Genomic DNA, 25,418 nt, shown 5'->3' with positions numbered 1-25,418 from the left:
TTTACATTTAAGCATTAAGCCTCCTTTCTAGTTAACCCAGATCGTGGGATGTTTCTGCAACCAGACTGTGAGAGCTGGTGGTCCTCTGGTGTCTGACACACAACGGGAAATTAAACAGGTATGTTCCACAGGAGACAGAAATTGATTCACATTAGCGAGGCAAATCAATTTTTCACATTCTAATTGTATTTAACCTACAGCAATAAAATGGCCATGGAATTAATGGCTTCCAGAGTCCGTGGGGGCAGGCAGAGACACTTTCACTGCTCTGCACACACTTAGAAAAAGACAGAGACGTCAGCAAGAAAGCACTTAGCGCAGAAGGCTAGAGGAAAAATCCTGAGAAATCCACCACAACCGTACTGTTTATTCACTTAATCGTTTGTGCCTGTGCGTGCGAGTGTGTGCATGCACACTGAGGCCAGAGAGCAGCTCTTAGGACTTGGTTCCCTCAGCCACTCCGTGGGAGCTGGAGAGTGAACTCTCTGGCCTGCGTGCAAGCTCCTTTACAAACCACCGAGCCTCCGCCTGGCCCGACAATCATAGGATGGCGTCTGAATCTATTAAAGACGACTTCCTCTCTACCACGGGAACCCAGGGGAAGGCGGGAGCAGGCGAGAGATTTTAGTGAGCTTTGGAGGCCAGCTTGTGGACCTGTCTTGGTGAAGTGTGCTAACCCAGGGCTCCACAGATGAGGCACACAGAAATCGGCACACCCCCGAGGAGCCCACAGAGGACCGGCACGGGACCCTAAGACTGATGAGAGAGGGACAGAGCAAAGAGCCCAAGTCTCTGTGAGCTGAGCTCTCCTCTGGGTCCTTCCGTACAACTGAGGACTGCCTCTACAGAGACTGATGTGGAAACATCCCAGGAGGCCACTGGTTCAGTCAAAGCAGGGCTGGCATGGAGTGAGGGAGGGGCTGTTCTGTCCTCCCCCCCACCAGAATCCAGCTGACATCAGCCGCTCCCTGGGGCTTCCTTGCCTTTCCCATAATTCCCTGCTCATCTGCACAGGAGACTGGAGAAAGTGAGGGCTCTTGGGAAGTGGATGCTAGGATCTGGCTCAGGAATAGAAACGGTTATGGACGTCTCCGTATAAAGAAGCAGGCCTCTCACTGCTGGAAAGATGAGGCACACAGCTGATTGGCTTTTTTAAAGACAGGGAGAGTCTGGTCTGCAGGTCAGGCTTTGAACTCGTCATCTTCCTCTGCTGCTCCCAACTGCGGCTGCGGGGAGTCCAGGCAGCTGTCACATCTACAGCAGAACCCGTCACCGCAGTCCCTTTATTTAAACCCGGGACATCTCTAACATGCGAAGAAGGAGGGACACTCAGCTCCCTGGCCCTCGTCTGAGCAGGGCGGGATACACAAATGCTCGGCACACCTAGGAGGTCTGGGCAGGGTCCTCATGAGAGCCGAGCCCTGGAGAAGGCCGCGCTCCTCAGCCGCTCTAGCTGGAGAGTGACCGACTCGGTTCGGTGCAGTCAGGTCACAGACGCCTGGTGAAGGGAAGGCGCTGTGAGGGACAGAACCTTGGAGCATCAGGGACAGACGGCAGGCAGGCAGACTGACAGACAGACAGACCCTAGTAAGTCAATGGCATGGTCAGAGGACACTTCTGTTCCTGGGCTCTGTGCAGACAAGGCCTGCCTCGGCCTGCGGAGTCGTGGGAACACAGGCATTTGTCCCCAGCCCAGCTACCCGATGCCGTCCCCGCATCGGTGACTACATCCGCTATACAGCCAATCACACAACATTTGCAAGTTGCTATGAAGCTCATCAGGCAGCAGAATACCTTGCCGGAATCCTGTATCATTTTGACGTTTTCCGAACCGAATTTATCTGAGTAAAGCTTAAGGAGTCTCTGAGAAATCTCGGACAGGGGTGTGAGCTTGGGTTCTTTGTAGATGTACTCCTTGCCATCTTCATCTTCAAAGAATCCCTGTGAGGAAAAGCACAGTCAGACGTGGCCCGAGTGTGCCCGAGTGTGCCCGAGGCCGGCCAAACCGGCGGAAAAACAAACAACAGGCGTCCAAACGTGAAGGGCGCTCCAACGTCCAGCCAGGGCCCAAAGACAAGGAAAACACAAAAGTGCAAACGTGTGCAAGGCATGAGGGGCCGGGTGAAATGAAGGGGCTCAGTGAAGGCTGATGATAGTCTAAGCCTGTTTCACATTCCCAAAGGCAGGGCACACGGGGGATGGCCAGCACCGTGTGACACACAGGGACACACATCAAGTCTGGAGCAGGTTGAGCAAAAAAGGACATAAAGTTTGAGTGAATTCGATTGTGCTTTAGTGCTGGAAAAACACTTAAGGTCAACAGCACGGAACTGGGAAATGCTTTCTCGAAAACCGGCCACCACTGGTGTAGCACCCACCGCGTGCACCCACAGGTTTAAAATTGTATGGGAAGTGAAAAAGGTTAAAAATTAAAATGTCCAGATTGGGGGTTAATATTTGAAATTAATGTTCAAAAAGTTTCTTATCTAAAATAAAAGGAGAGAGAAAATGGTATAAAAAACACAATATATGTAAAAAAAAAAAGAGGCTAAAGTGAAACAAACAAACAAACAAACAAACAAACACCCACATCAAACTGGGAGTTTAGAGGCAGTCATTTTACTAACGTTACTTGCTTTAGAAGTATTTACTGTAATTACCTCCACATCTGTTTCACTGTCTGTAAACTGGTATTGCTATAAAGTTATAAAAGACAATAACAGAATAAATTGAAGGTTATAAAGTGCTCATAGAAAACCAACACACCCTAAGTCAATGGATGATAATCTATTCCATTTAATACTGTTAGTGCCTGAGGTTACAACTGAAGTTTAAATAGCCCCCCTCCAACAGGGCTGCCCGAGTACCGCAACGGTCTCTACTTGCGCAGACTGAGATACACAGGCGCAAAGGAGGTCTTAACTGTGGTTTAAAACATGCAATATTGATGTGTAAGGAAACTGATGATTTCTGTAAATGGAATAAAATGTTAATTTTCTTTTTGGAGTTTGAAATGGCTGGACAGTATACACACAAGACTTGAAAAGGAAACTTGCCAACCACAGTAGAAGAACAAAGGAAGATGCTAAGAACATCTTACGGAGGAGGGACTTACCGCTGCCTTAAGTAGTAAAGGAAGGACAGGAAGGAAGGGAAAAAAAGGTAGAGTTTACCACGGAGGAAGATAAGAGCCATAGTGCACATGACAAATTCATCACATTAGCATTTACGGAACGGAAAACTGCCAAGATAACACTTTACCAGGAGGAAGGTAAAAAGATGGAGCTGCACACAGAACGGCAGGAAGGCTTACCTGTCCAAAGAAGGCCACCCGGAAGTAGGTCCCCAGGAGCCTGCGGCCAGAGTGCATGACCTCCGTCACTTTGCTGTAGGCCCGGTGTAGTGTGTCATACAGATGGGCTAGTCTCTGGAAAGCGGAGCAGAGCACACGTCTTCATTTGCAAGTAGCAGATAATGCTTAACACAACAAATGTGATGATGCAGCTGCAAACACATTAACTTTTAATAAAAAAAAAGCTGCGTGTTTGTGTGTGAGCGGGGGTGGGAGGTGTGAATGTGTGCACACACGCGTGTGCGAGCCGGAGGACAGGCTTAGGTGGTGTTACTTGGGCCTTGTCCAGCTTTTGTTTTTAAAGACGGGGTCTCTCGCTGGCTCAGAACTTGCCCAGGAGGGTGGGTGTGGCCGGGGGGGCCCTTGGAATTCACCGCTGTCCCTCCAGGTGTGGGAATATAGGCACGTGCAAGCACACCCAGCTTTTTATGTGGGTTCTGGGCATTGAAGCTGCGTCCTCCGGCTTTCAAGGCAAGCACTTTCTGATCGCCCCAACTCCTCAGGACCAGGAATATACTCTGGCTGTGTATGTCATATGACCATTTCTGGACTGCAGCCTTTTCTATCTAAATTGCACGCCCCGAGCACCCACCACGGAGCCCACGTCCAGCCTGATGGGAGGTGGTAGAGAAAACCCTCTGGTTGTTTCACCCGCTGCCTGGCTTGCTGGGGCAACGGCTGACTCCTGAACCCTGGAAGATGGCAGGGCTGCCGTTTCCCCATGCAGACGCAGGGAAGGGCTTTAGGGAGAAGAGCGCTGGAAATCTCAGAACTCAGGGGAAACTCTTAAAGCCCAGTGTTGGACCCTCACAGTTTGAGACACGGGGTGCCTGCCTAGGAGGGGCCTGGGCATCCCTGGAGCGGTGCGTGCCGGCTCTGCAGGAGGTCTGCGCGGCAGACAGGACTACAGCCAGCGGCGTACCTCGAAGTCCCTCCGCTTCTCGTAGATGGGGATGATAAGCTTGTAGATGTCGGCGATCAGCTCGTAGCGTTCCGCCTTCCAGAGCCCGTCTGCACACTGCTCCAGCAGCTCCAGCAGCTCCTCCTGCTCGGAGAACACGGGAGAACATGGGCAGCCTGCCACTGCACTCCTCACAGTGGACTTTGTAAGACGCAACTTTAAAGGACTAGTCCTTCGTTGTAACAACACACTATGCCAGTTCCTTAGGGGGCTGCTTTCTCCCCCAAATCATGTCTGCATACAAAACTGAAAAGGTTTAACAGCTGGTGCCAAGACGGCCCAGCAGTTAAGAGCGCTCATTACCCATGCAAAGGACCCGGGTCTGGCTCTCAGCACCCACACAGGCCAGTTCACAACTGTCTGTACCCGAGGCTCCGGGATTCCGCTGCCCTCTTCTGGCCTCTGTGGGCACTGCATGCACGTGGTATACAAACACACAGACAAAATACACACACAAAATGTTCAGAATAGCTGCAGGAGCCTGACACTGGCAGGCTTCCACAAGCTCTCAGCTCTTGTCACTCGTTCTTTTTCTTTCCTTTCTGATGAACGAACACTGACAATGTTGAGGCACAGGCGTGACTTCAACTCCAACTAAACGCCTTGAAGTTGTCTAGGGACGGTGCATGGTGGTACCCACTTCCCCAACGCCCCCTCCCCGACTTGGCAATGCCTCCTATAGAGTTTGCACAGCCTCCATCCTCTGTAGCTCTTAGAGTTGGGAAGCAACACTGTCTACAGCTTGTGTACAGTAACCATCAGGACCCTTTTTCTTAGCCACAGCCACTGGTTTGTCACGGTGCCACGATGGGTCAGTTTCAGGCTCCCAGCCTGGAATGCTGGGATGGAAATGGTGAGCACAGGAGAGGCAGCATGGAGCCTCCTGGGGCTGGCATGCACCTCATGGCCAAGAACCTGCTTCTGCCCTATCCCATAGCTTGGACTCAAAAGGTACACGTGTTTGTCTCTTTTCTAATTCTGGAACTGGAAGGCAGCATCTATCTTTTTCTTCTTAAAACAAACAAAAACCTTTTTTATTGATCCTTTGTGAATTTCACATCATGCACCCCAATCCTACTCATCTCTCTGTCCCTTCATATCTGCCCTCCACCCCTGTAAACTCCCCACTCAGAAGAAAATAAACAGTGTGCCCCATTGTACACCCGTTTGTCCACGCGTCTTTACTTGCAAATGTTCATTGCAATGAGTCATTGGTCTGGCTCCTGCTACACTGTCAGCCCTGGATGCTCATAGGGATGCCTCTGCCCTGTGTCACGGAGATGCTGCAGCTTTAAACGTGTAGAACTGGCCCCTCACATGCTCCAGCAGCTCAGAGGTGGGCTAGATGCTGGGGTGGGCCAACTCAGAGCCTGGATCTGGGCCTGGGCGGTAGGCTGAGTCGGTCAGCCCACCAGCTCTCCCACGCCCACAGCACCAGGCGAGCCCTCCAGCCCTGGCCCACCTAGCTCACCCAACGCTGCAGCCAGCAAGGGGCAGGCTTAGCTCTTCTACTCTCATGCCCTCTGGCGAGGCTCACCTGAGCCTTTGCCGCCTGGACCAGCTTCCTTGATCTCATGACCTCCAGGCCAGCTGTCCTGCCAGCCACAGGTGGCGAGGGGCGAGGGGGATGGTTGTTGTTGTTGTTGTTGTTGTTGTTTTTTAATTGTTACTGTTTTGAGACAGCTTACATATCCTAGGCTGGACTCACCTGGTTTTATACGGTGTGGAAGACTGAGCACAGGGCTGCAAACATGCCAGGAAGCGCTCTGCCAACGGAGACTAACGCCATGTGCCCACCCCCATTCTTATTACTTCTTCCAGAATGACACAATGTCCCCATCTTTACGCTAATGTTCATCAGTGGTCCAATGCCCACAGTTTATAGAACCAATGAAAATATCATTTTCAGTCATTTTAACCAGGCTGTCAGATGATACTGCATAACCAGACCCATTTAACTCCTATGTCGTATTTACGACACACCATAAAACTGTCATTTGTAGGCCTGAACTCTGCACGCCAATGCTCATAAAAATCTCAGGCCTTACTGTAATGCTCATTAAAGCCAGATGTCCACAGTAACCACCATAACAGACGCAAAGAACCTAGAGAACTTTCCAGAGCCACCCCATCTCCTTTGCGTTTATGTAATAAAGACGCCTGTTGTGCTTTTATTTCTAGACTTTTCTAACGGACAGTCTAGCACACTAAACATGCCAAATATTTCTTCATGTTCCCCTGCTTATGAAAGGCTAAAAGAGAAAGCATAAGAAGAGAGCTTGTATAATTTCAGAGTAACAGTCACATTGTTGTAAAATGAACAGAGCGCTGCGATATCTGTAAACCCTGTATGTTAACGCAGTTAAGCAAGCGTCTCGCATTTCAATCATTACTTTCTATTACTTTTGCTTAATAAAACCTTATTTCTGCCAGGGTACATACTAGTTCACAGCACCTGACATATATAGTAACCACGTGGTTCTTAGAAGCAGGTTTATAGTTTTCTCAGTGATGCTAGCAATACTGGGTGCTAGCTACTAAATCTCCTCTGTGTGTGAGAGGTGGTGAAGAGCTTCATCAAGGCCTCTGTTTCTCACAGATCTTAGGTCAGGCTCACCACCTTGGGTATCTCCCAAGCACTGTTGCCATGGAGTCACAGAGGAGAGTGAAGGGGTCCAAGGAAACCCAGTTTCCCAGGGGACAGCAAAGCTGTAGCCAAGGCATTTTGATAATGTAATTGGTCATCAGCACGAAGCCTTATTTTCAAACTATTCTACAGTGGCATCATCTGGCCCCTTGTATTCTAACATCCAGGCTTACCACAAATGCAATATGTGTGTGTGTGTGTGTGTGTGTGTGTGTGTGTGTGTGTGTGTGTGTGTAGAGGTACAGTTGGTTTTACTAGTTGCCATAGCCACACCATGAACAGACATATAATGATTGTTAGTTCACAAGCTGATCTGCCTGTTAGTGATTTGCTCTGCCTCTTGGTTGCTTAGCATCCTGACATCATCATCTGCTGCCCACCACCAGGTGTGCACCAGATATAAAAGGACTAACCAGACACCCCCTCCCTCCCTCCCTCCCTCCCGCCCCCCTCCCTCCTCCCCTCAGGCCCTAACTGCTCTCGCATTCTCTCCCCAGGCTTCTACAACAAATCTCTCCGTATCAGATCTGCTGCATCTCCTTCTATTTATTTGCAGTGATAACATGATGGCCTCCTAGTTATCGTGGATCAGCTAAGGGACACTAGATAACTTTAGTTCTGTGCCTTAGCAATTATAGTATAATAAAAATCAGAAGTAAATTATTTGTTTTTGTCAGGTCCAAAGGAAACCCCAATCCCTCCAAGTCCAGAGTGCAGTCTGCATATCCAATGGTGAGCGCAGCGTGGGCTGCAGGACGGTTTCTGCCTCAGGAGCCTGTGAAGCTGAAGCTGAGCCTCTTCTACCAAGAGGAGCCCTTCCCTTATCTCTGGCAGAAGGGGCAGACACGGCTGCACATGGACGCTAACGTTACCTCCAGGCTCCTCAGAATCACAAGCACTGTTAAACTTTTCAAAGTCGGCAGGGCATCCGAGCCCTTCTCCCCTCCTGGCAGATGCTCACTTGTTTTCTTTCTTTTTTTTCCTTTTTCTTTTTTTTTTAAATGTATTTTAAAAATTAATTTATTCATATTACATCTCAGTTGTTAGCCCATCCCTTGTATCCTCCCATTCCTCCCTTCCTCCCACTTCCCCCCTACTCCCCTCCCCTCCCCTAAGTCTGTGTCTGAGGGGGACCTCCTCCCCCTGAATATGCTCATACGGTATCAAGTCTCTCCTTGGTGACCTATTATCTTTCCTCTGAGTGCCACCAGGCATCTCCATCCAAGGGACATGTTCAAATATGGGGCACCAGAGTTTGTGTGAAAGTCAGATCTCCTTCTCCACTCAACAGTGGAGAATGTCCATCGGCTAGTCCGGGTAGGGGTTCGAGGTTTACTGCCTATATTTTTCTTGGCTGTTGCCATAGTTTGTGGAGGACCCCAGGGCCCAGACTTGCCTGTAGTTTTCCAGAACCCGCTGGATCCTTCTATTTCCTTATTCTCCCAGGCTTCTCACACCTAAAGTCTCAATAGGATGTCCTCCCCTCTTACCCACTTTCCTGGTAGGTACAGTTTTTCATGGGGACGTACACCTTGGACTAGTGTCTCGATATAAGTGAGTATATACCATTTAGCTCTTTTTGCTTCTGTGTGAACTCACTCATTAGGACTTGTTCTCTTTTTAAGGCAGGCAGGCTTGCCCCTGCGCTGCTGTCCTCACTACAGCTCTCACCACCCTCGTAACTCAGTGCCGGTCACTAGGTACAAGTTATACTGATAATCTGCCACGTGTCATTTGTAACCAGCTGAAAGCAGACTCTGGGGGCGAGGTGGGCTCCCCTCTCAGGCTCAAGCATGTCTACTTCCAGGGTCCCCCACAGCTGCCCTAGCGCAGGCTGCTCCCCGAAACAAGGAGGAATGAGAAGAGCAAACAGCCAAGGGTGTTAAGACACTTGCTGCCTCGAGAGCGGCAGGAACTAACCCATCGCCCACAGAAGCTGCTCTTGTTTTATCCCATGGAGTAAGAATGCTGAGTGGGAGAGGCTGGATTCTTTGTGGAGAGGATGCTCTCTGTCAGGCATCAAAAGCTCTCACCCAGGCAGCCAGCATGGCCGTTCCAGCTGCTGATCTGATCTGACCTTTGCTGCCTCTCCCTACTTGGCTATTCCAAATGTTTCCGCTGGGTGAAGTGCGTGCCACATATGATAATGCGCAGTCACGGTGCTGTTTCTCTTTCTGCTCTTTGTCCTTTCACTCTTGTTTTCTACAAAAATGCACTTGTTCAAATCCCAAAGCGCAGGTCAGTCTCTGTAAGGAGCACTAAGCCTGTGCCTCTATCGCCTGACCCTGGCCCCTTGCGCTCTCTCATTCCTAACGGCCATTAGGTGAGCATCCTGTGACACCACACCCTTCGGCCTGATTATCTGACCTCACTAGACCTGACTGAAGCCTCTGAAAAGGTGAGTAAGTTTTCCCTTCCCCTGAACATCTCCTCTCAGGTACTTGTCGTAGAGACAATAAAAACTGACCAAGACAGTTTTGTTGGAGAAAGGGCCCTGAGGGGATTTGCAAGCGTTCTCAGCAGCCAGCGCTGATGTACCAAGACGCAGAACTAACTGATAAAGGAGTGACACAGAATACTCCACCTGCTCCGTGTAGGAGAGAGGGCCATCAAGAGCTCATGAAGACGGCAGCAAGGGCTCCGTAAAGACCTCACAGTGAGTCAGGAATTCAGAGGTGTCCTTCCAAATATGAGGGGAAGGGAAGACAGGCGACACAGCACAAGCCACGGGCATGTGGGAAGAAAAAATTGAGAAAATGCCTCCACCAGGCTAGCCTGTGACATGTTTTCTTCACTAATGACCCATGTGAAAGGACCCAGCCCATCGTAAGTGCTGCCACCTTGGGCAAGTGGTCCTAAGGTGTAAAAGAAGCCAGGCTGAGCAGGCCTCTCCTGGATGGCCTGCTCCTGCCTCCATGCACCTGCCCTGACTTCCCTCGGTGAAGGACTGCCACCAGGAGAGTGGGAGGAAATAAAGCCTGCTCTCCCCACAGTGGCGTGCGAAGAACTGACACACGGTTTGATGGGCCGGAGAAACGTGCACCAGGTGTCCACTCGTCAGGGGAGGGGAGGCTTGAACACACTGCAAAGGCATAATCAAAGTTTTCTGCATAACAAAGAAATTAGTCATTCAATAAAAATAAATTTTGTTTGACTGTTTTCGAGACAGGGTCTCTCTGTGTGGCCTTGACTGTTCTGGACTCGCTTTGTAGACCAGGCTGGCCTAGAACTCACAGTGATCAGCCTGCCTCTGCCTCCCAAGTGCTGGAATTAAAGGCGTGCGCCACCACGCCCAGCACTAATGAAGATAATTTCTAAAAAACGTATCTTTAAAAATTATTTACATGTGTCTGCTTGTCTGTCTCTGTACCTCGAGCAAGTAGCGCCTAAGGACACTAAAAGAGGGCATCAAATCCCCCGGAACTGTAGGTACAGGCAGTGGGAGCCACCATCTGGGCGCTGGGAATAGAACCTGAGTCCTCTGAGAGAGCAGCAAGCGCTCTTAACTACGGAGCCACCTGCCCAGCCCTAAGTGTAGATAAGTGTGTAAGCCATGAACACACAGACAGACATATGCTATCTAACAAAGGAGACACAGAAGTGCCACACGAGGAAGGCAGCAGTTGACTTGAACATGACGTACATAAAATAAGGTACATTTCAAGTAACGCTATGTTTGCCACTTCATAAATATACACTAGGAGAGTGGTGCATAATCTTGTCAAGTGGTTCTAAGTGGAAAAGTAAGATTTAAATACAGTTTTACTCTGGCTTAGTCAACCTAGAAAACAGGTTTTAAAAACATGCAGCCTGAATTCAAATAGTATATGCTTATATAGGATACACTTGTGTATACAGTAAGATATAGATAGTTACGTTCGCTAGAGAATGACATGTCCGATTTGGCACAAAAAGATGGGAGTTCATGCTGGGCGTGGTGGTGCACACCTTTAACCCCAGCACTCAGGAAGGCAGAGGCAGGTGGATCGCTGTGAGTTCGAGGCTAGCTTGGTCTACAAAGCAAGTCCAGGACAGCCAAGGCTACACAGAGAGACCCTGCCTCGAAAACAACAACAACAAACCAAAAAAAACCCAAAACCAAAACCAAAAAACAAAAAACAAAAAAAGAAAAAGAAAAAAAGATGGGAGTTCAGCTGAGGAGACTCCCCGGGATGGCAGAGTGTGGTAAACACACAGAGATTAGTGGGTAATACAGAGTGTCACCAGAGAATACACTGGCTGTTATCACAAATGAGCAGAGCGTGTCAGCAGCCACAGTCACACTCTGCCATACACACTCTTGTCTATGTCAGGGGGCTCAAGATCTGCAGCCCATCAGCCCAGATACATCCCGTACTGCAAAGAAATGCTAATACTTGCTACAAAAAATTTGTATAGGTTTTCTCAATAATAAACTAAAAGCAAACAAAACAAACCCAGGGGCTGGAGAGATGCCAGCTCCACATGACGGCTCACAACTGTCCGGCAGGCATGCCGTGGTACACAGAGAGAAACACTCACACACATAACAAGGCACAAACCCTAACCCTCTCCTCATGGACTGTAGGACACACTGAGGCACCTGCGAACAACTACCCAAACTAACGCAAGCCCTAAACCCAGACAATTACAGCTGCTCTATGAGGCGACAAGGCAGTCATCTTAGACAGCTAAGTTTAATAGACCATACATGTCAATATAAAATTATAATTGTCATAAAACTAAGACATACTAAAGAATATATATGAAATTCTAGGCAGAAATTCCATTTACTTTGGATCAGCTATCACTGTCCCTGGAAACCAGAGGGAAGCCACACAACAGACGGACAGTGATGACCTGAAGAGCCGGCATGCAGAATGCCTGGTGGGCTGCCTGCCCTGGACAAACACACAGCAAGCTAATTCTCATAATCTCCGTATGCACAGGGACTGGCTGGGAGGGCCTGTGTGGACCCTGTGCATCCCTAAGGCATGCATTTTATGACACTAGACTAGACTTAAAATCTCAATGCATGAAACCCATAAGCCATTGAGGAAGTTAAAAGAAAATTAGCCAGTTTCATTCATAAGGATGTTGTGCTAACATAATTGAGGATACTGAACACCTGTCTATGGAGACATCACACTCACGGTGTGCACCCACACACACCTGTCTATGGAGACATCACACTCACGGTGTGCACCCACACACACCTGTCTATGGAGACATCATAGCAATCATGTGCGTTCCCACACATCTTTGTATATGCTCTATAATTAATTCCCATATAAGAAACCGTTTGTGGGTGGCACTTAACTTTCCCACATACCTGTCACTTGTTCTACCTTAGGATGAAATCAATGTAACCAATTAAAGCCAGGCCGTGTCTCTGGTGTCTACGGTTTGTTAACTGATTCCAGGGCCTGAAGAGAGAGCTCCGAAATGAAAGACTCTTGCTGATCTTCCAGGGGACCCACACTGGTTTCCAGCACCCATGTCTGGCAGCTCACAACAGCCTGTAACATCTGGTGTTTACAAACACATAAAATCTGAAAAACCTTGACTCTAGTGTCCTACCCACACTGAGCTGGGTCGGAGGATGACGAGCCAACATAGCATCATCAAGATTAATAAAAGGGGTCCAGGAAGTCTGGGGTCCACACTAAGTGAAAGCCTTCAAGGTAAGTTCCTTATTTGCACAGCCCTGTGGCTAGCACAGGCATATCTGCCTAGTACATGGGTGGATTAATAAGCCAAAACAGAAGTTCCCAGGACATGGACAACTTCTACTTCTGATTCTCGGGGAGTGTCAATCAGCTGTTCTTCTTCAGTGGAAAGCAAGCATCTGAGGCCATGACAGGCAGGGGTTCCATCTCACCTCTCCTTGAATCTCTACCCTGCAGCTCACTGCCAAGGAAGCCCAGCGCTCACCCCAGAATGAAGATTGTTCTGGCGTCAGCCACGGACAGAGCATCCACACAAGTCCCCTGGCCAAGACCCCTGCTCACAACTAAGGGTCATGGTACAAGCAACTTAGATGATCTCAGGACACTCCCAGCTAAGGAAAAGGAGGTTAGGTGGGGCACACATGCCAAAGCTAACGGAGATGTAAAGCCACTGACTATTCTACTGATGTCTGTCTTCTGTGATGCTCTATGGTGTGAACCTTTTGTCTGTGATGCTCTATGGTGTGAACCTTTTGTCTGAGATGCTCTATGGTGTGAACCTTTTGTCTGAGATGCTCTATGGTGTGAACCTTTTGTCTGAGATGCTCTATGGTGTGAACCTTTTGTCTGTGATGCTCTATGGTGTGAACTTTTTGTCTTTGATGCTCTATGGTGTGAACCTTTTGTCTGAGATGCTCTATGGTGTGAATCTTTTGTCTGTGATGCTCTATGGTGTGAACCTTTTGTCTGTGATGCTCTATGGTGTGAACCTTTTGTCTGTGATGCTCTATGGTGTGAACATTTTGTCCGAGATGCTCTATGGTGTGAACATTTTGTCTGTGATGCTCTATGGTGTGAACCTTTTGTCTGTGATGCTCTATGGTGTGAACATTTTGTCCGAGATGCTCTATGTTGTGAACCTTTTGTCTGTGATGCTCTATGGTGTGAACATTTTGTCTATTGCCAGCAGCTGCTTCACAACTGAAATGGTTTTGTCTAAATAAAGCCAGAGACTTGCTGGGCTGAGTTCATACAGCGTTCCCTGTACTCAATGGTGACTCTGCCCAGGTGGGATTTACTGCTTAATATAACAACAGGTGCAGTCAACTCTCTTAAATCAAGGAGGTGGCTCCATTTTGCACCCACCCACAGAGTTATAACGATGAAATGACAGCAAACGCAGCTAAGTCCCTGCGAGCCTCTGGTTACACTCGCACCATCCCATCAGCACACACCTTGGTTTGTGTGTATTTCTCTTACGGATACCCGACAGAACACGCTCTGTTGGCCCGTTCACAGTCAATTCATGTCTACCAGGCCTAGGACAGTGTTCTGCCTAGGAACCACAGACGTCACCTCAGCACGGCTACACCACCGTGGGAATCACAGCAGTAGTGTCTATGAGAGGGATGGAGACTGTTCATAGTGTGAGATCTGGAGGAGGGCAGACTGCCACCAGCGCTGATGTGGGGTTACACACAGGCGGATAAGGAGGAAATACTGTTCTGTCTTCTTATCTAGAGTCCCTGTTGGTCCACACATCAACATGGCTGCTCTGTGCAATGGAGCTCTTCTGACTCCGAGGCTGAGATGGGCCATGGGTGGGTCCCAGTTGAAGCTAGTAAAGTCTCTATGTAAAGCCCATGGGTTTTTAAAGATGACCCTTCCTCATGTTTCTATCTCTCCCTCTACTCCTTTAACTTGGAGGGATGAGTGACGCCTAGGCTGCTGAGAACCTACAGGACACCATATGCGGTTGCTGATTTTATGTCAACTTGACATGGCTAATGTCATTGGGGGGTGGGTTCCTCTATAAGATCAGGCTGCAGGCATTTTCTTAACTAGTGATTGGTGTGGGGGGGCCCAGCCTGTTATGGGTGGGGCCATCTCTTGGCTCGTGGTCCTGGGTTCTATAAGAAAGCAGGCTGCACAGCCCCCGCTTCCCGCTTCTTGCCTTGGGTTCCTTTGATGATGAGCGGTGATGTGGAAGTCTAAGTGAAACAAACCCTTTCCTCCCCAGGCTGCCTCTGGTCATGGTGTTCCATCACAGAAGCAGACACCCCCAAGGCAGATTTTGGTACCAGGAGTGGGGTACCGCCATGACAGCTCTGACCATGTTGTTTTGGGAAGGACTGTGGAAGGACTTTGGAACTTTGGGCTTAAAAAAAAAAACAAAAAACCTTTGAGTGCTGAGAGCTTCATTCATGAGCCGTTGTGGACACCAAGAAACTCGAGAGCAGCTCAGGCAATGGAGGCCTGCTTTGTGAAGTTTCAGAGGAAAGCGAAGAGTACACTAAGCCATCTGTGTGATGTTTTGCACTGAGATTCTGTGGTTTCTGGGTCATCTGGAGCCGAAGAATCTGCTGTGACTAACAAGAAGCCAGAGCCACTAAAGCGAAGCCTTGGTTTTGCGGGGACATCTAGGAAGTGTTTCCTCGAGGACAGCACCTAGAAGCCGTGGTCGGAGGGGCCAAGGCTGAACTTGGAAGCTAAGAGGCTCTCAGCGGTTGTGATGGCGTGGAAGGGCCACGAACAGCCACTGGCATTTTACATCGTTTTCCTATCTGCATTTTCTCTCATTCTGTGGTCACCTTGAAATTCCTGCAATCCTCCTAGTGCTGGGCTGCAGGTGCAAGTCCTGGCCACAGGCAAGTCCCCCTTTTTGATTTCTTAGTCTCCTTCTTAGACTTTTCACTTTCCCCAATATCCAGCCTCCATCTTGGCAGGACCCTGGTGCGCATCAGTCAAGAAAGAGATTTCAGGTACATTTCCGGCACCTTTGGGGACTCAGAATCTTCTACATTTTCAGGCCCTAACTTCTTAGCAGGTGTTGGAAACAGGTGCTTCTGTGTGGCCAAGGCTCCCGGAAGTCACTCTGTGGCCTCACCAGGGAATGCAGAAATGGACCAAACACTCATCGGTCCGAGGCTGCTGCTAAGACAGCTGTGTGCTTTTATGTAGCTCCCTGGCAGGTCACGCTAGCGCACTGATGTGTTTAATCACATCCACCTGTGGAGATTAACGGGCTCATGGCTTTTGTTACTGGGTCACAGGCTTCTTGCCCATCAGCTTGTCTAATCCCTTCCTCTTGGGGACAGATTCTCCACCTTACTCTTTACCTTGTGATACCCAAGCAGCCGACCTGAAGATCAGCACAGCAGCTTCTGTCTTCCTGTCATTGAGAACTGGTTATTTCCTGTCAGTTTGCATCTTGACAGTGGGGCTTTATGGCCCTCGGTGTCTCATCCTAGGCATTACAGACTGTCCTGTCATGCACTTTGGACCTTGTTAAAGATTTACCTACTTTATGCTTCAAGGACAGGGTGGAGCAGCCATATTCTGAAAACAGCTGATAAAGAGGCCTCTGTGACACGCTCAGTCCTTACTCAGAGCTCCTCCAAGGGGCGTGTGCACATGACCTCAGAGCTAATTCATTAGGTTCTCCTAACTCCCTTGGCCCGTGACTTACTGAGAATCACAAATGTGAGCAGCATGCTGTCCTGCAGGGCAGCTAACTGGAAGCTGGACTTTCAAATCCTTAGCTTGGCACTGCCCTGCTCGCTCTCTAACTCCAAACAAAACGCTGACCTCCAGAGGATGACCTGGCCCCAGGGCTGATGGAGAGGTAACGAAGAGAGAACACGGTCATGCCTGCTTTCAAAGAATCCAACCCCCCACAGAAGCCAGCCAACCGCCGGGGTGGTGGTGGCGCACATCTGTAATCCCAGCACGCTGGAGACAGAGGCAGGCAGATTGCTCTGAGCTGGAGGCAAGCCTGGTCTACAGAGTGAGTTCCAGGACAGCCAGAGCTACACAGAGAAACCCTGTCTCGGTAGGGGGGGGGCGTGGCTAAGCAACTAACTATAAAACCCAAACTACCATCTGTCCAGGCATTTCATGGTATAAAGACGGAAAAAAAAATCACTGAAAACTGCAGAGTGAACAACTTAGGTTCCCCCCCAGGATAATTAGAAAATTTTACTTAGCACGATTAAACTTATTTCAATAGTATTCTTCTTTAAAGACTTGCTTATGTGTGTGTATGTGTCTGAGTGTATATACACACAAGAGTGCATGTATCCACAGAGACAGGAAGAGGGCACACTTACAAGTGGTTGTGAGCTGCCCAGTGTGGGTGCAGGGAACGGAACTCAGGCCCTGATGGTTGAGCAGCATGCATTCTTAATGGCTGCGTCATCTCTCAAGCCTGATTTTAACACTTAAATTTCATGAAGTGCACTCAATATACCATCTTCCTTTGTGCACATTTAGCTTTTAGTCTTGAGAACCATTTGAGACCAGACAATTTACAATAGCAATTCTTAAACCTTTTGCACTTAAGATCCCTTTTATATATTCCATGTTTGTTTGTTTGTTTTGTTTTGTTTTTGGAGACAGAGTCTCTCTACATAGCCCCGGCTGTCCTGGAACACACGGAAACCTGTCTGCTTCTGCTTCTTAGTACTAGGGTGCACAACCATGCTTGGCATACATTTCGTGTTTAATTGTGTGTATGTGGAGTCCAGAGGAGGGTGCTGTGAGGCATGTGTCGGAGCTCAGGTCCCCCACATGAGCAGTAAGCACTCGTGACTCCCGAGCCATCTCTCCAGTCCCTCCTTCTACATCTCAGGTTTTACTGAAGCCCCAAAAGAGCCTTTGGTCATTGAAACGTGGCTCCTCCTGCCTCCCACACCTAGTGTTTTCCCTGTTAGAGCCGATGCATACATGAAAGGGACCCACATCACACCGACGCCGCTCAGTAACGGCCTCTCAACCCTCCTCACAGGGCGCTAGGCTACATTTTCAGAAGCGGGGCCATGGGTCCAGTCTACATCCTGGGAGCTATGTGCTCGTGGGCCCTTCTGGCCGGCATGACAACAACCAGGAACTGTACTAGCGGCTGTGTGCCACCACACCGTGCCCTGTGGCGATGAAGCCAGCCAGATGGAGGCAGACGGTGTGAACACCTCCCTGCGGATTGCTTTTCTCTCCAAATGAACAAGTGGGTAACTTTACTGCAGAAATATAAGGATTTCCTTTGACTCTCACTGAAGCCTGCGGTTGTGGGGAGGGAGACAGACACAGGTCCACACGGACGCATCCCTGAAGCAGAGATTCCCCGAAGAGAGAATGTAGCAAACACAGCTAGAAAACTGGCATTTGTTCATATTCCTAGTTTAGCATCAAGACTGTCTCCTTATATGTTAAGTGGCGGCATGGTGGCCTGTTTTGTGAGGACCATTTGCAGAAAGTGTCGATGCAGGTGGACGAGGGTGGCCCTGGGCCTCAGCACTTATGCAGAGCAGGAACCAGGCTCTACTTTGGGGTGCTCTGGTCACGAGCCTAGGCTGGTCTACTTGGGGCTCTGTGCGGCCCTAAACAGGGATACCGCCGAGACACTCGGGCCCTCGGCAGTTTTCTTGGCTGATACTTAGCCAGTGCGGCTGTTTACTAGGTGAGGCAGTCTGCTGGCACCACCACTCTGTGCACCTGCCATCAACAGAAATGTCACATGGCGTGTGGCTGTGATGGGGCTCACCTCGTTGAAGTGAGCGTCCTGCATGCCAACGTCCTCCATCATGGCCGCCTCCTCATCGATGTTGGGCGTGATGACCCTGAAGGCTGTGCAGCCCTGTCTGAACACGCCTAGGCGGGAGAAAGCAGATGGAGCACTGTCAGTGGGAATGCGGCCGGACCCCGCGTGTTTTTCCTGCCCTGCGTGTTTCTGTGTTGAAGTCAGCAAGGGATGTGGGAGTTTCCCGTACTGGCCCAGCGTCTACACGGGAGGCTGGGGACCGGCAAGGCCTCTCTTCATTCATTTCCCCAGGCTTCATTTTCAACTTCCTCACTTTTTAAAAACTCTTTTTCATTTTCTTTAACCCACCTTAATTAAAATCCACTCAGTCTTTAAATAAACTATAGGCTGAAAATCATGGTTGAGTCAAGCTAGTGGCAGATGAAGAAGGGAAGGAGAGTTTGATTGGGCAAGAGGAACCAGTCAGACACCAAGAAAAACCAAGTAGCCAAAGCCGAGGAAAGAGAAGTAAAGTGGCTCAAACCCAATCGCTTCCTTCAGGTAGTCGGCCATCTCTCCACTCAGGTGGGGGATGCCCCATGACTCAGCCTGGAGCCCTCCCGGCTCCTTCCAGTAACACAGAAGATGCAACGGTCCTGTGTGGCCTGAGGGGCTGGCTTGGCTGGCCTCTAATACAGCGCTCTGAGCTCTGAGGAGTAGGAGGCCGGCGTTCGCGGGCCTCAGCACCAACATGTGAGATCAGTGTCTAGGGTGAGGGTCAATTCCTTGAGCAGTAGCAGCTCATGTTGGACCCTTGGACACAGTTTTGAGCCAGCGCAGCAGCGGTGGTGTGATGTGCATACGTGGGAAGGAACTTGAAACACTTAGCGACTCTAGCCTGAGATGCCCATTGACGGTCTTAGGAGAAAGGTCCGCAGAGTGCTTTAAAATCAGGCTTTGAAAAAGAAGAGCCTCAAAGCACAGGCACGCCCGCTACACATCTGTTCAGGTCTCTAGTCAGCCCCAAGTTAGTCATTTCTAGTCAGTCATGAGTTAGCTGGAATTCCCACCGTGGTGCTCATACGGTCTGACTTTGAATCTGGCCGTGTGGGAAGCAAAGACTCCCCAAAGCAAAGCACTGACCTAGGAACTTGAGGAGACATTCATATATCTAAAATAAAGATATAAAAACCAACCACCAGCGTTCGGGCCAATGGGACAAGAGACAAAATGACCGAAATGCCCCCTTCTCGTTGCACACAGCAATGGCTGCGAGTGACTCAGAGAGCACGGTTAGAAACGCAGAGTGAAGAACTGAGACAGAAGCCACCAGAGCCACAGAGCAGTTGGGGACCCGTGGGAGCTGGGTGACCCTCAGGCTCACCTCCCCGGCTCCTCCTCTGGCAGGTGGTATGGATGTAGGGGAAGACAGGTGGTTCCCGCTGGAGGGCTAGGTCAGCTTCTAAACGTGAGGAAATGCATGGCTGGGTAAAATGACTCAGCAGGAAACAGGAAGTACCAAGTGAGCACGGCTCCCTTAGATTTCCTCACATGTCGACTCTGCTGACAAACCCATTCTACAAAACAGACACTTGGTGGCCTTGGCACCTGTGCCTTCGTGGTGCTCCTCCTTAGCCTGGACTGGGCACGCCTACTCTTCACTACTGTGTGCGGACTGCCAGCTTTTCTAGAACCCCGGTATCCCAGAGCCAGGTGACACCCCGAAGGCTGCTCCAGGTACTGTTTAGCCAAGAGGGCTCATGAGCAATGAGAACAAGTGTGTAACACACAACTACACAGCCTCACACGCTGCACACGCCTCTCCTCCCCGCCCCCCCCCCCCGCCCGACCCCCAGCACAGCTGCCATCTCCCACAGTAAAGCCAACAGGGCTGCACTCCAGAAACCCTGTCCTACAACTTCCCATCAGAACCGTCACCGGTTGATAAACAGTTCTGGTGGGAATTATCTTAGGGGAAAATAAAGTCTTTGCAGCTGGCCAGGAGCAGCCAGATGCAACGCTCACTGGCTAGTTTCTATGGAACAGCAGGAGGCTAGGACGGCAGGCAGTGTGCAGCGCAAACGGCGCCCTCCCTGAGCCTGGCTCAAGGCGGTCTCCTCACCTTTCCGTGTGAGGTATTCGGCCACCAAGGCTGTGACGTGGACGTAGCACATTGCCGCCTGAAATAAAAGACAGAAACAAACGGCTCAGAAGAGTCACTAAAAAATGCCTCAGAGCACGTCCATTAGTGCTGAAGACACTATCAACAGCTGAAAACGGAGGCGCACGGCAGCCAACGTGCAGGCTTTGCCTCCACTTACAAGTGCTGTATGTGTTTAAACCTAAAAGGCAAAACCAGTATTTTGAGAATATACCATTTATCTTAAAGCAAAACAAGGGGTATTTAAAGAAAAAGTTTTCTTCCCAGACTCACAGTATAGGTGATAATAAATGTTCTTTCAACTTTATTTCTAAACATTTTATTTTTATTTATGTGTGTGTGTTTGTGAATTTGTCCCAAATTCCACCTCTACACATGTTCAGGTGCCCGTAAGAGGGAGCTGGGTCCCACAGAGCTGCAATCTCAGGTGGTTGCGTGGTACTCAGTGTGGGTGCTGGGAACCGAACCTGGATGCTCTGGAAGAGCAGTGCCTGCTCAGCCCTCTGTCCAGCCCACTTTCTTTCAACCTGAACACTGAAGGCTGTTATTTTTTTCAAACACAATTCTAAATAAGAGTCTGAGCTGGGGCGCGGCTCGGAGTAGAGCGCGTTCATCACACCGCACCTCAAGTCCCCAGACTACAAAGATCAATATGCCAATACCTTAAAATGAGAGGACAGATAAACCCTTTCACTGAGCCACCCAGTTACTATCAAAAACAAAGATAAGTGTTGGGGTGCGGCTCTAGCACAAGCCACAGGCCAGCGGCTGCCACCACGTGGTGCCCTGAGGTACCGAGGCTGCCTGTGAGAAGGTGGCTCTCTGACCTGTGCCTCATCTGGGGGGGGGGGCGCAGGGGGAGGGGGGAGCCTGCGGGAGTTATATTCACTGTGCTACCCAGCTGTGACAGAAGAGTTCACACCGCACGTGGGATCCCAGTTTCCACAGCGTGCAGCAGGACAGCAGTCACAGGAGGGCAGCTGAGTGATGGCTTTTGAGACAGTGCACAGCACCAACTATGGTAGAAGCAAAAGCAACCTCACAAACTCCTGCCCTGGTCCCTTATTTACAGGGCGTGGTGGGTTGCACAGCATCTCCCCAGATTCATGGCCTCCATGGGACCCTGTGATGGTTAGTTTTAAGTGTCATGGCATCACGACCTAGGGACATACGGAAGAGGTCTTCCTGAAGAATCAGCTACATCAGACACCTCCCTTGGTGGGAAGACCCCTCTGAGTGTTGGCAGCACCACTCCGTGGACGGGGCCCTGAGCCGTGTGGCCTGCGGTGGCTGAGCAGAGCAGCGAGCAGGGAGTCTGGGTGCGAGTGTTTCTCTGCTCTTGGCTGGAGCTGTGCCGTGACCAGCTGCTGCGTCCCTGCCTCCGATTCCCTCCCAGTGCTAGGCTGTGACCCAGAGAATGTGATTTTCTCCTGTGAGCTGCTCTCTGGAGTCTTCTCACAGGCACAGTGGAAGGGGAACGAGGGCTGTTGTTAGTTAAGATGGGGCCACATCAGTGTTGGGTGGGCCTTGAATTCTGTGCAACTGTGCCATAAGGGAGAAGACACTCGGGAGTGCGGGCCCTTGGGAGAGGATCCCATGGGACAATGGAGGGAGACCAGGCTGTGAATGCTGGCAACACAGCAGATAGGAGAGAGGCAGGAATACATCCCTCCTGGGATGCGTGGAGAACAGGCCCTACCAACACCCAGGTTTGGGACCACTAGCCTCCCCCACAGTAAGGGACTACATTTCTTTTGATAAGCCACCCGTTTTCTGACAGCTGGATCCAGGGAGGGCTCTTTCTGCTCCTGAGAGACCCAGGCCGCATAGACCATCACTTGTCATGATAGCCATGTTTACGGTCACGCAGAAATGGAGTGTGTATGCCTCAGCACGCCGCCCAGATGACCAGCCTTTTAGGCTTAGAACAGGATATTAACTGCTTAAAATAGCCAGGGGGACGTCAAACTTGCTTCTGTCACACTGCTGCCATGTGCAAATGTGCCTGGACACAAACCCTGAATAGCAGTCTCATGGGAACACAGAACCTGTGTGCAGTCATTAAGTTCTCTTGAATTTCTCGTTTTACGTATGACAGCGTCGAGGCACGGGGGGCAAGAGGAAGCAGTGCCATGGGACAGAGCTAGGAGATGTGTGATCCTGGACTGGAAGTCTGTCTCCTGGCCTGATCCGAGCCGTGCCATCTGCAGACTCAAACGTGACTGTTCTAAACAGACGGCAATGCCCAAACACCTGCTGCACATGCGAAGCAGGGGGCATTGGATTCCTTACCACCCACACAACCGCAGCAAAAGCTAATCCTCCCATGAGATCAGCTACAGAGGCATCCTGGGGCAGGAGAACGGACTTTAAGTAGCAGGGCAGCTACATGAACACGCAGGTATCCTCTTATGACCAAAATGTCCAGACCACTGTGAAATCACCCCACGCCTGGAGCCCCTAGTCACGCATGTGCTGAAGGCATCGCTCTGCTTTTACTGGCTTCTTTTGATTATTGGTACAATTCTCCCCTCAAAAGCAGCTTCAGTCAAGAGGTGGGCAGGGCCACCTACCTCTGAGAGGTCCCCATTTTTAACATGGATCCTGGCCATGCTGTCCAGCCATGTCTTGCGCAGCTCAGGGGTGCTGGCGTAGGATTTGGCCAGGCTGTACTGCAGGTCCACCAGCATCTCCGGGTCTCTCTCGTGATCCTTCATCTGGGCTGTGGCCATCAGGACTGTGCGGATCCTCTTGGTCAAATCTTTCACATCAGAGGAGAAGCTGGTGTGCTGGACGAGGGCAGAGAAGGAAGGCCTGCTGACTTCCACCCGCCTCTCCCTGACACGCACACATCCTCTAGCAGGGCGGCCTTGGGGGTGAAAGCAGGCGGCCTTGGGGGTGAGAGCGGGCGGCCTTGGGGTGAGAGCGGAGGCTACTCACCTTGATGAGGCGGTCGCTGTTGGCACAGTTGTTGATGATGGACAAGGACTGCTGGAATCTGGTTCCGCCGATCCCAACCACGTCTGCAATCAGCTGGCTGACAGAAATGATGACCTTAGGAACCAAAACACAAGCAAATCAGTTCACCTTCCCATGGCGGCCAGCCTCAGCTTCCGGGTTCAGTCAGGATGTGCAGGAAGCCGGTGCAAGGCAAGATGTGTGGGGTGGGGCTTGCACCAGTGTGGGAACAGGGTCTGAGACTTTTCTATTTTTAAACCACTTTCAAAAATCATTCCAAAACTCGATAGTTTTCCTAATGCATTTTGCTCATAAATTAAAAAGGCGAATCAGAAAGAACACAGAAGAACAAGAAGCACACACAACCACACCGCTTGGCTGACCCACTGCACTCTGGGGTAACAGGGGACCATATTACTCTCCTCTGTTTTGAGCTTACACATATTGAATATTTAATGGATGGAAGGTTCTTTGCATTTTCTTAAAAATGGAACACGCAGGTGTTAACTATAGAACAGTCACCCGCTTTTCGGAGTCTATGAAGAACATCGCCCTGACTGGGGTGTGCGGGTGTAAACACGGGGGCCGTCCTTCCTTCCTCTTCCTCCGTTCTCACCAACCCCGTCTAGAACACCTTCCTCTGTCCTAGACCCCACAACGCTCTCACTCAGTGACGTGCGGACCCCGAAGGCGTGACCCTGACACCGAAGTCCGGGTGGGCCCTCCAAATACGTGAGGGCTTGGACAGCAGCACGCCTCCTCTGACTTCCCACCTGTGTTCCAGCTTCCCAGACTGGCGACTCCCTTGTGCATCCATGGCCTGGGAGATGCCTGGAACTCTGCAACTTACACCCTATCTTCATCCTTCAGGCTCCCTGAGGGGCTGCTCACTCCCCGGGATCCCTTCCCAGGCGCTCTTCCTGGAGCCCCCAAGTCTCTCTCCAGGAATACCAGGCTTGGGTGTGTCCCGGGCCCCCTCAGTGCACTCCCCATGAGGGCCAGGAGCCGACCTGCTGTTCTGTTCGTGGTTGTAGCCATGTAACCCTAGCACACCAGGCCAGCAGACAGTGACTACTATTGCAGGGACAGAGGCAGCGGGAAAGGCTCCCGTCATGGGTTCATAGAAAACACATCTTCGAAGCACAGGACTTGCTATTATCTTAGCTGGTTCTCAGCAGAGAATCCTGGATGTTTTAGCTACAGAGAGGAGGTATACTCATGAACAGAAGATAGAGAACCTCCTTTTTGTGTTTTAAGCCTTTAATATTAAGTACCTTGAGCCAACAGAATATCAGTCAGTTCAGTCTTGATTCAATATCAAGATATCAAGTTAAGGATGAAACACAAGCCAGGGCCAGGATCTTATAGCCTGGGATATGAAACACACACACACAACCAGAATATGTGACTTCCCAACTTTCCACACACAGCCTTGGGTGAGTGTCGTGAGAGGTGTGCTGGTCAGTGTGACCCTTGGTGGCAGAGGAAAGCACACGCACCTGTAGGTGTGTCCGGACGAAAGACTTCTTCCCTGTGTAGTCAAAGTTGTTTCTCATGAGGAAGTAGAGCAGCTGCGAGGCCTCGGTGCGAATGGAGCTGAGCTTGGAGTTACAGCACTTGAGAACCTCGTAGCACAGGGAGGAGCACATATCTGCTCGCCCCTCATAGAAGGCCGAGGGGAACTGCAACAAAGCACAGGGCAGACGGGCCAGCTAGGCCAGCGCTCCCAACACCCTCCGCCCCAGGTTGAAGGCGAGGAACCCGTAACCCTCCGGCGGCCACTACCTTGAAGTCACTCACCTTATAAATTAATGACCTCAGGGCAGTAAAGACATTTTTCAAAGCCATTTCTGATTGGTGTTTTTGTAGGAAACACAGGTAGACGTCGAAAATCTTCTTCATGAGGGGATTGTGGCCATGGTCAGCCAAGAGCTGGTTCTGAAACGCACATCCACATCACTGTCAGACATGCCTAACATCCTGAAGACACGCCACATGATGTACAGGCTCAAAGACTGCGGCTTCCAAGCACTGAGCCATACAAATTCTGCTACGAGTGCTCCAAGGAAAGTACAGAGCGCTCCCCTGGATCAAGCAGGGACCACTGGGACATTTGCCACCGAGGGGCGGGTGTCCTTGAGCACCGCAGTGTGGCTCATTGCTGACTGCGTTTCCA

General features: G+C 50.3%; 1 protein-coding gene across 29 annotated transcripts in view; it reads right to left on the bottom strand.

The window, feature by feature from the left end:
• The window catches only part of DOCK9 (dedicator of cytokinesis 9), a 262,679-nt gene that overhangs the window by 13,557 nt on the left and 223,704 nt on the right, over positions 1-25,418 (bottom strand). For 11 of the 29 annotated variants that reach the window (XM_084767070.1, XM_084767085.1, XM_084767065.1 and 8 more), the window contains 11 exons: positions 25,043-25,180; positions 24,742-24,924; positions 23,225-23,338; positions 22,858-23,073; positions 20,246-20,303; positions 19,508-19,585; positions 18,148-18,254; positions 4,275-4,397; positions 3,314-3,427; positions 2,661-2,696; positions 1,795-1,941 (listed from right to left, as the gene is read on the bottom strand). In XM_084767070.1, coding sequence (XP_084623196.1) covers positions 1,795-1,941; positions 2,661-2,696; positions 3,314-3,427; positions 4,275-4,397; positions 18,148-18,254; positions 19,508-19,585; positions 20,246-20,303; positions 22,858-23,073; positions 23,225-23,338; positions 24,742-24,924; positions 25,043-25,180 — 1,314 coding nt within the window. The remainder of the gene's footprint in view (positions 1-1,794; positions 1,942-2,660; positions 2,697-3,313; positions 3,428-4,274; positions 4,398-18,147; positions 18,255-19,507; positions 19,586-20,245; positions 20,304-22,857; positions 23,074-23,224; positions 23,339-24,741; positions 24,925-25,042; positions 25,181-25,418) is intronic. The other 18 variants (XM_084767073.1, XM_084767087.1, XM_084767066.1 and 15 more) reach the window with 3 other exon arrangements.

The sequence above is a fragment of the Acomys minous genome (genome assembly GCF_964271855.1).
Source record: "Acomys minous genome assembly, chromosome: 18".
Lineage (NCBI taxonomy): Eukaryota > Metazoa > Chordata > Mammalia > Rodentia > Muridae > Acomys > Acomys minous.
This window is presented reverse-complemented; position numbering and strand designations above follow the sequence as displayed.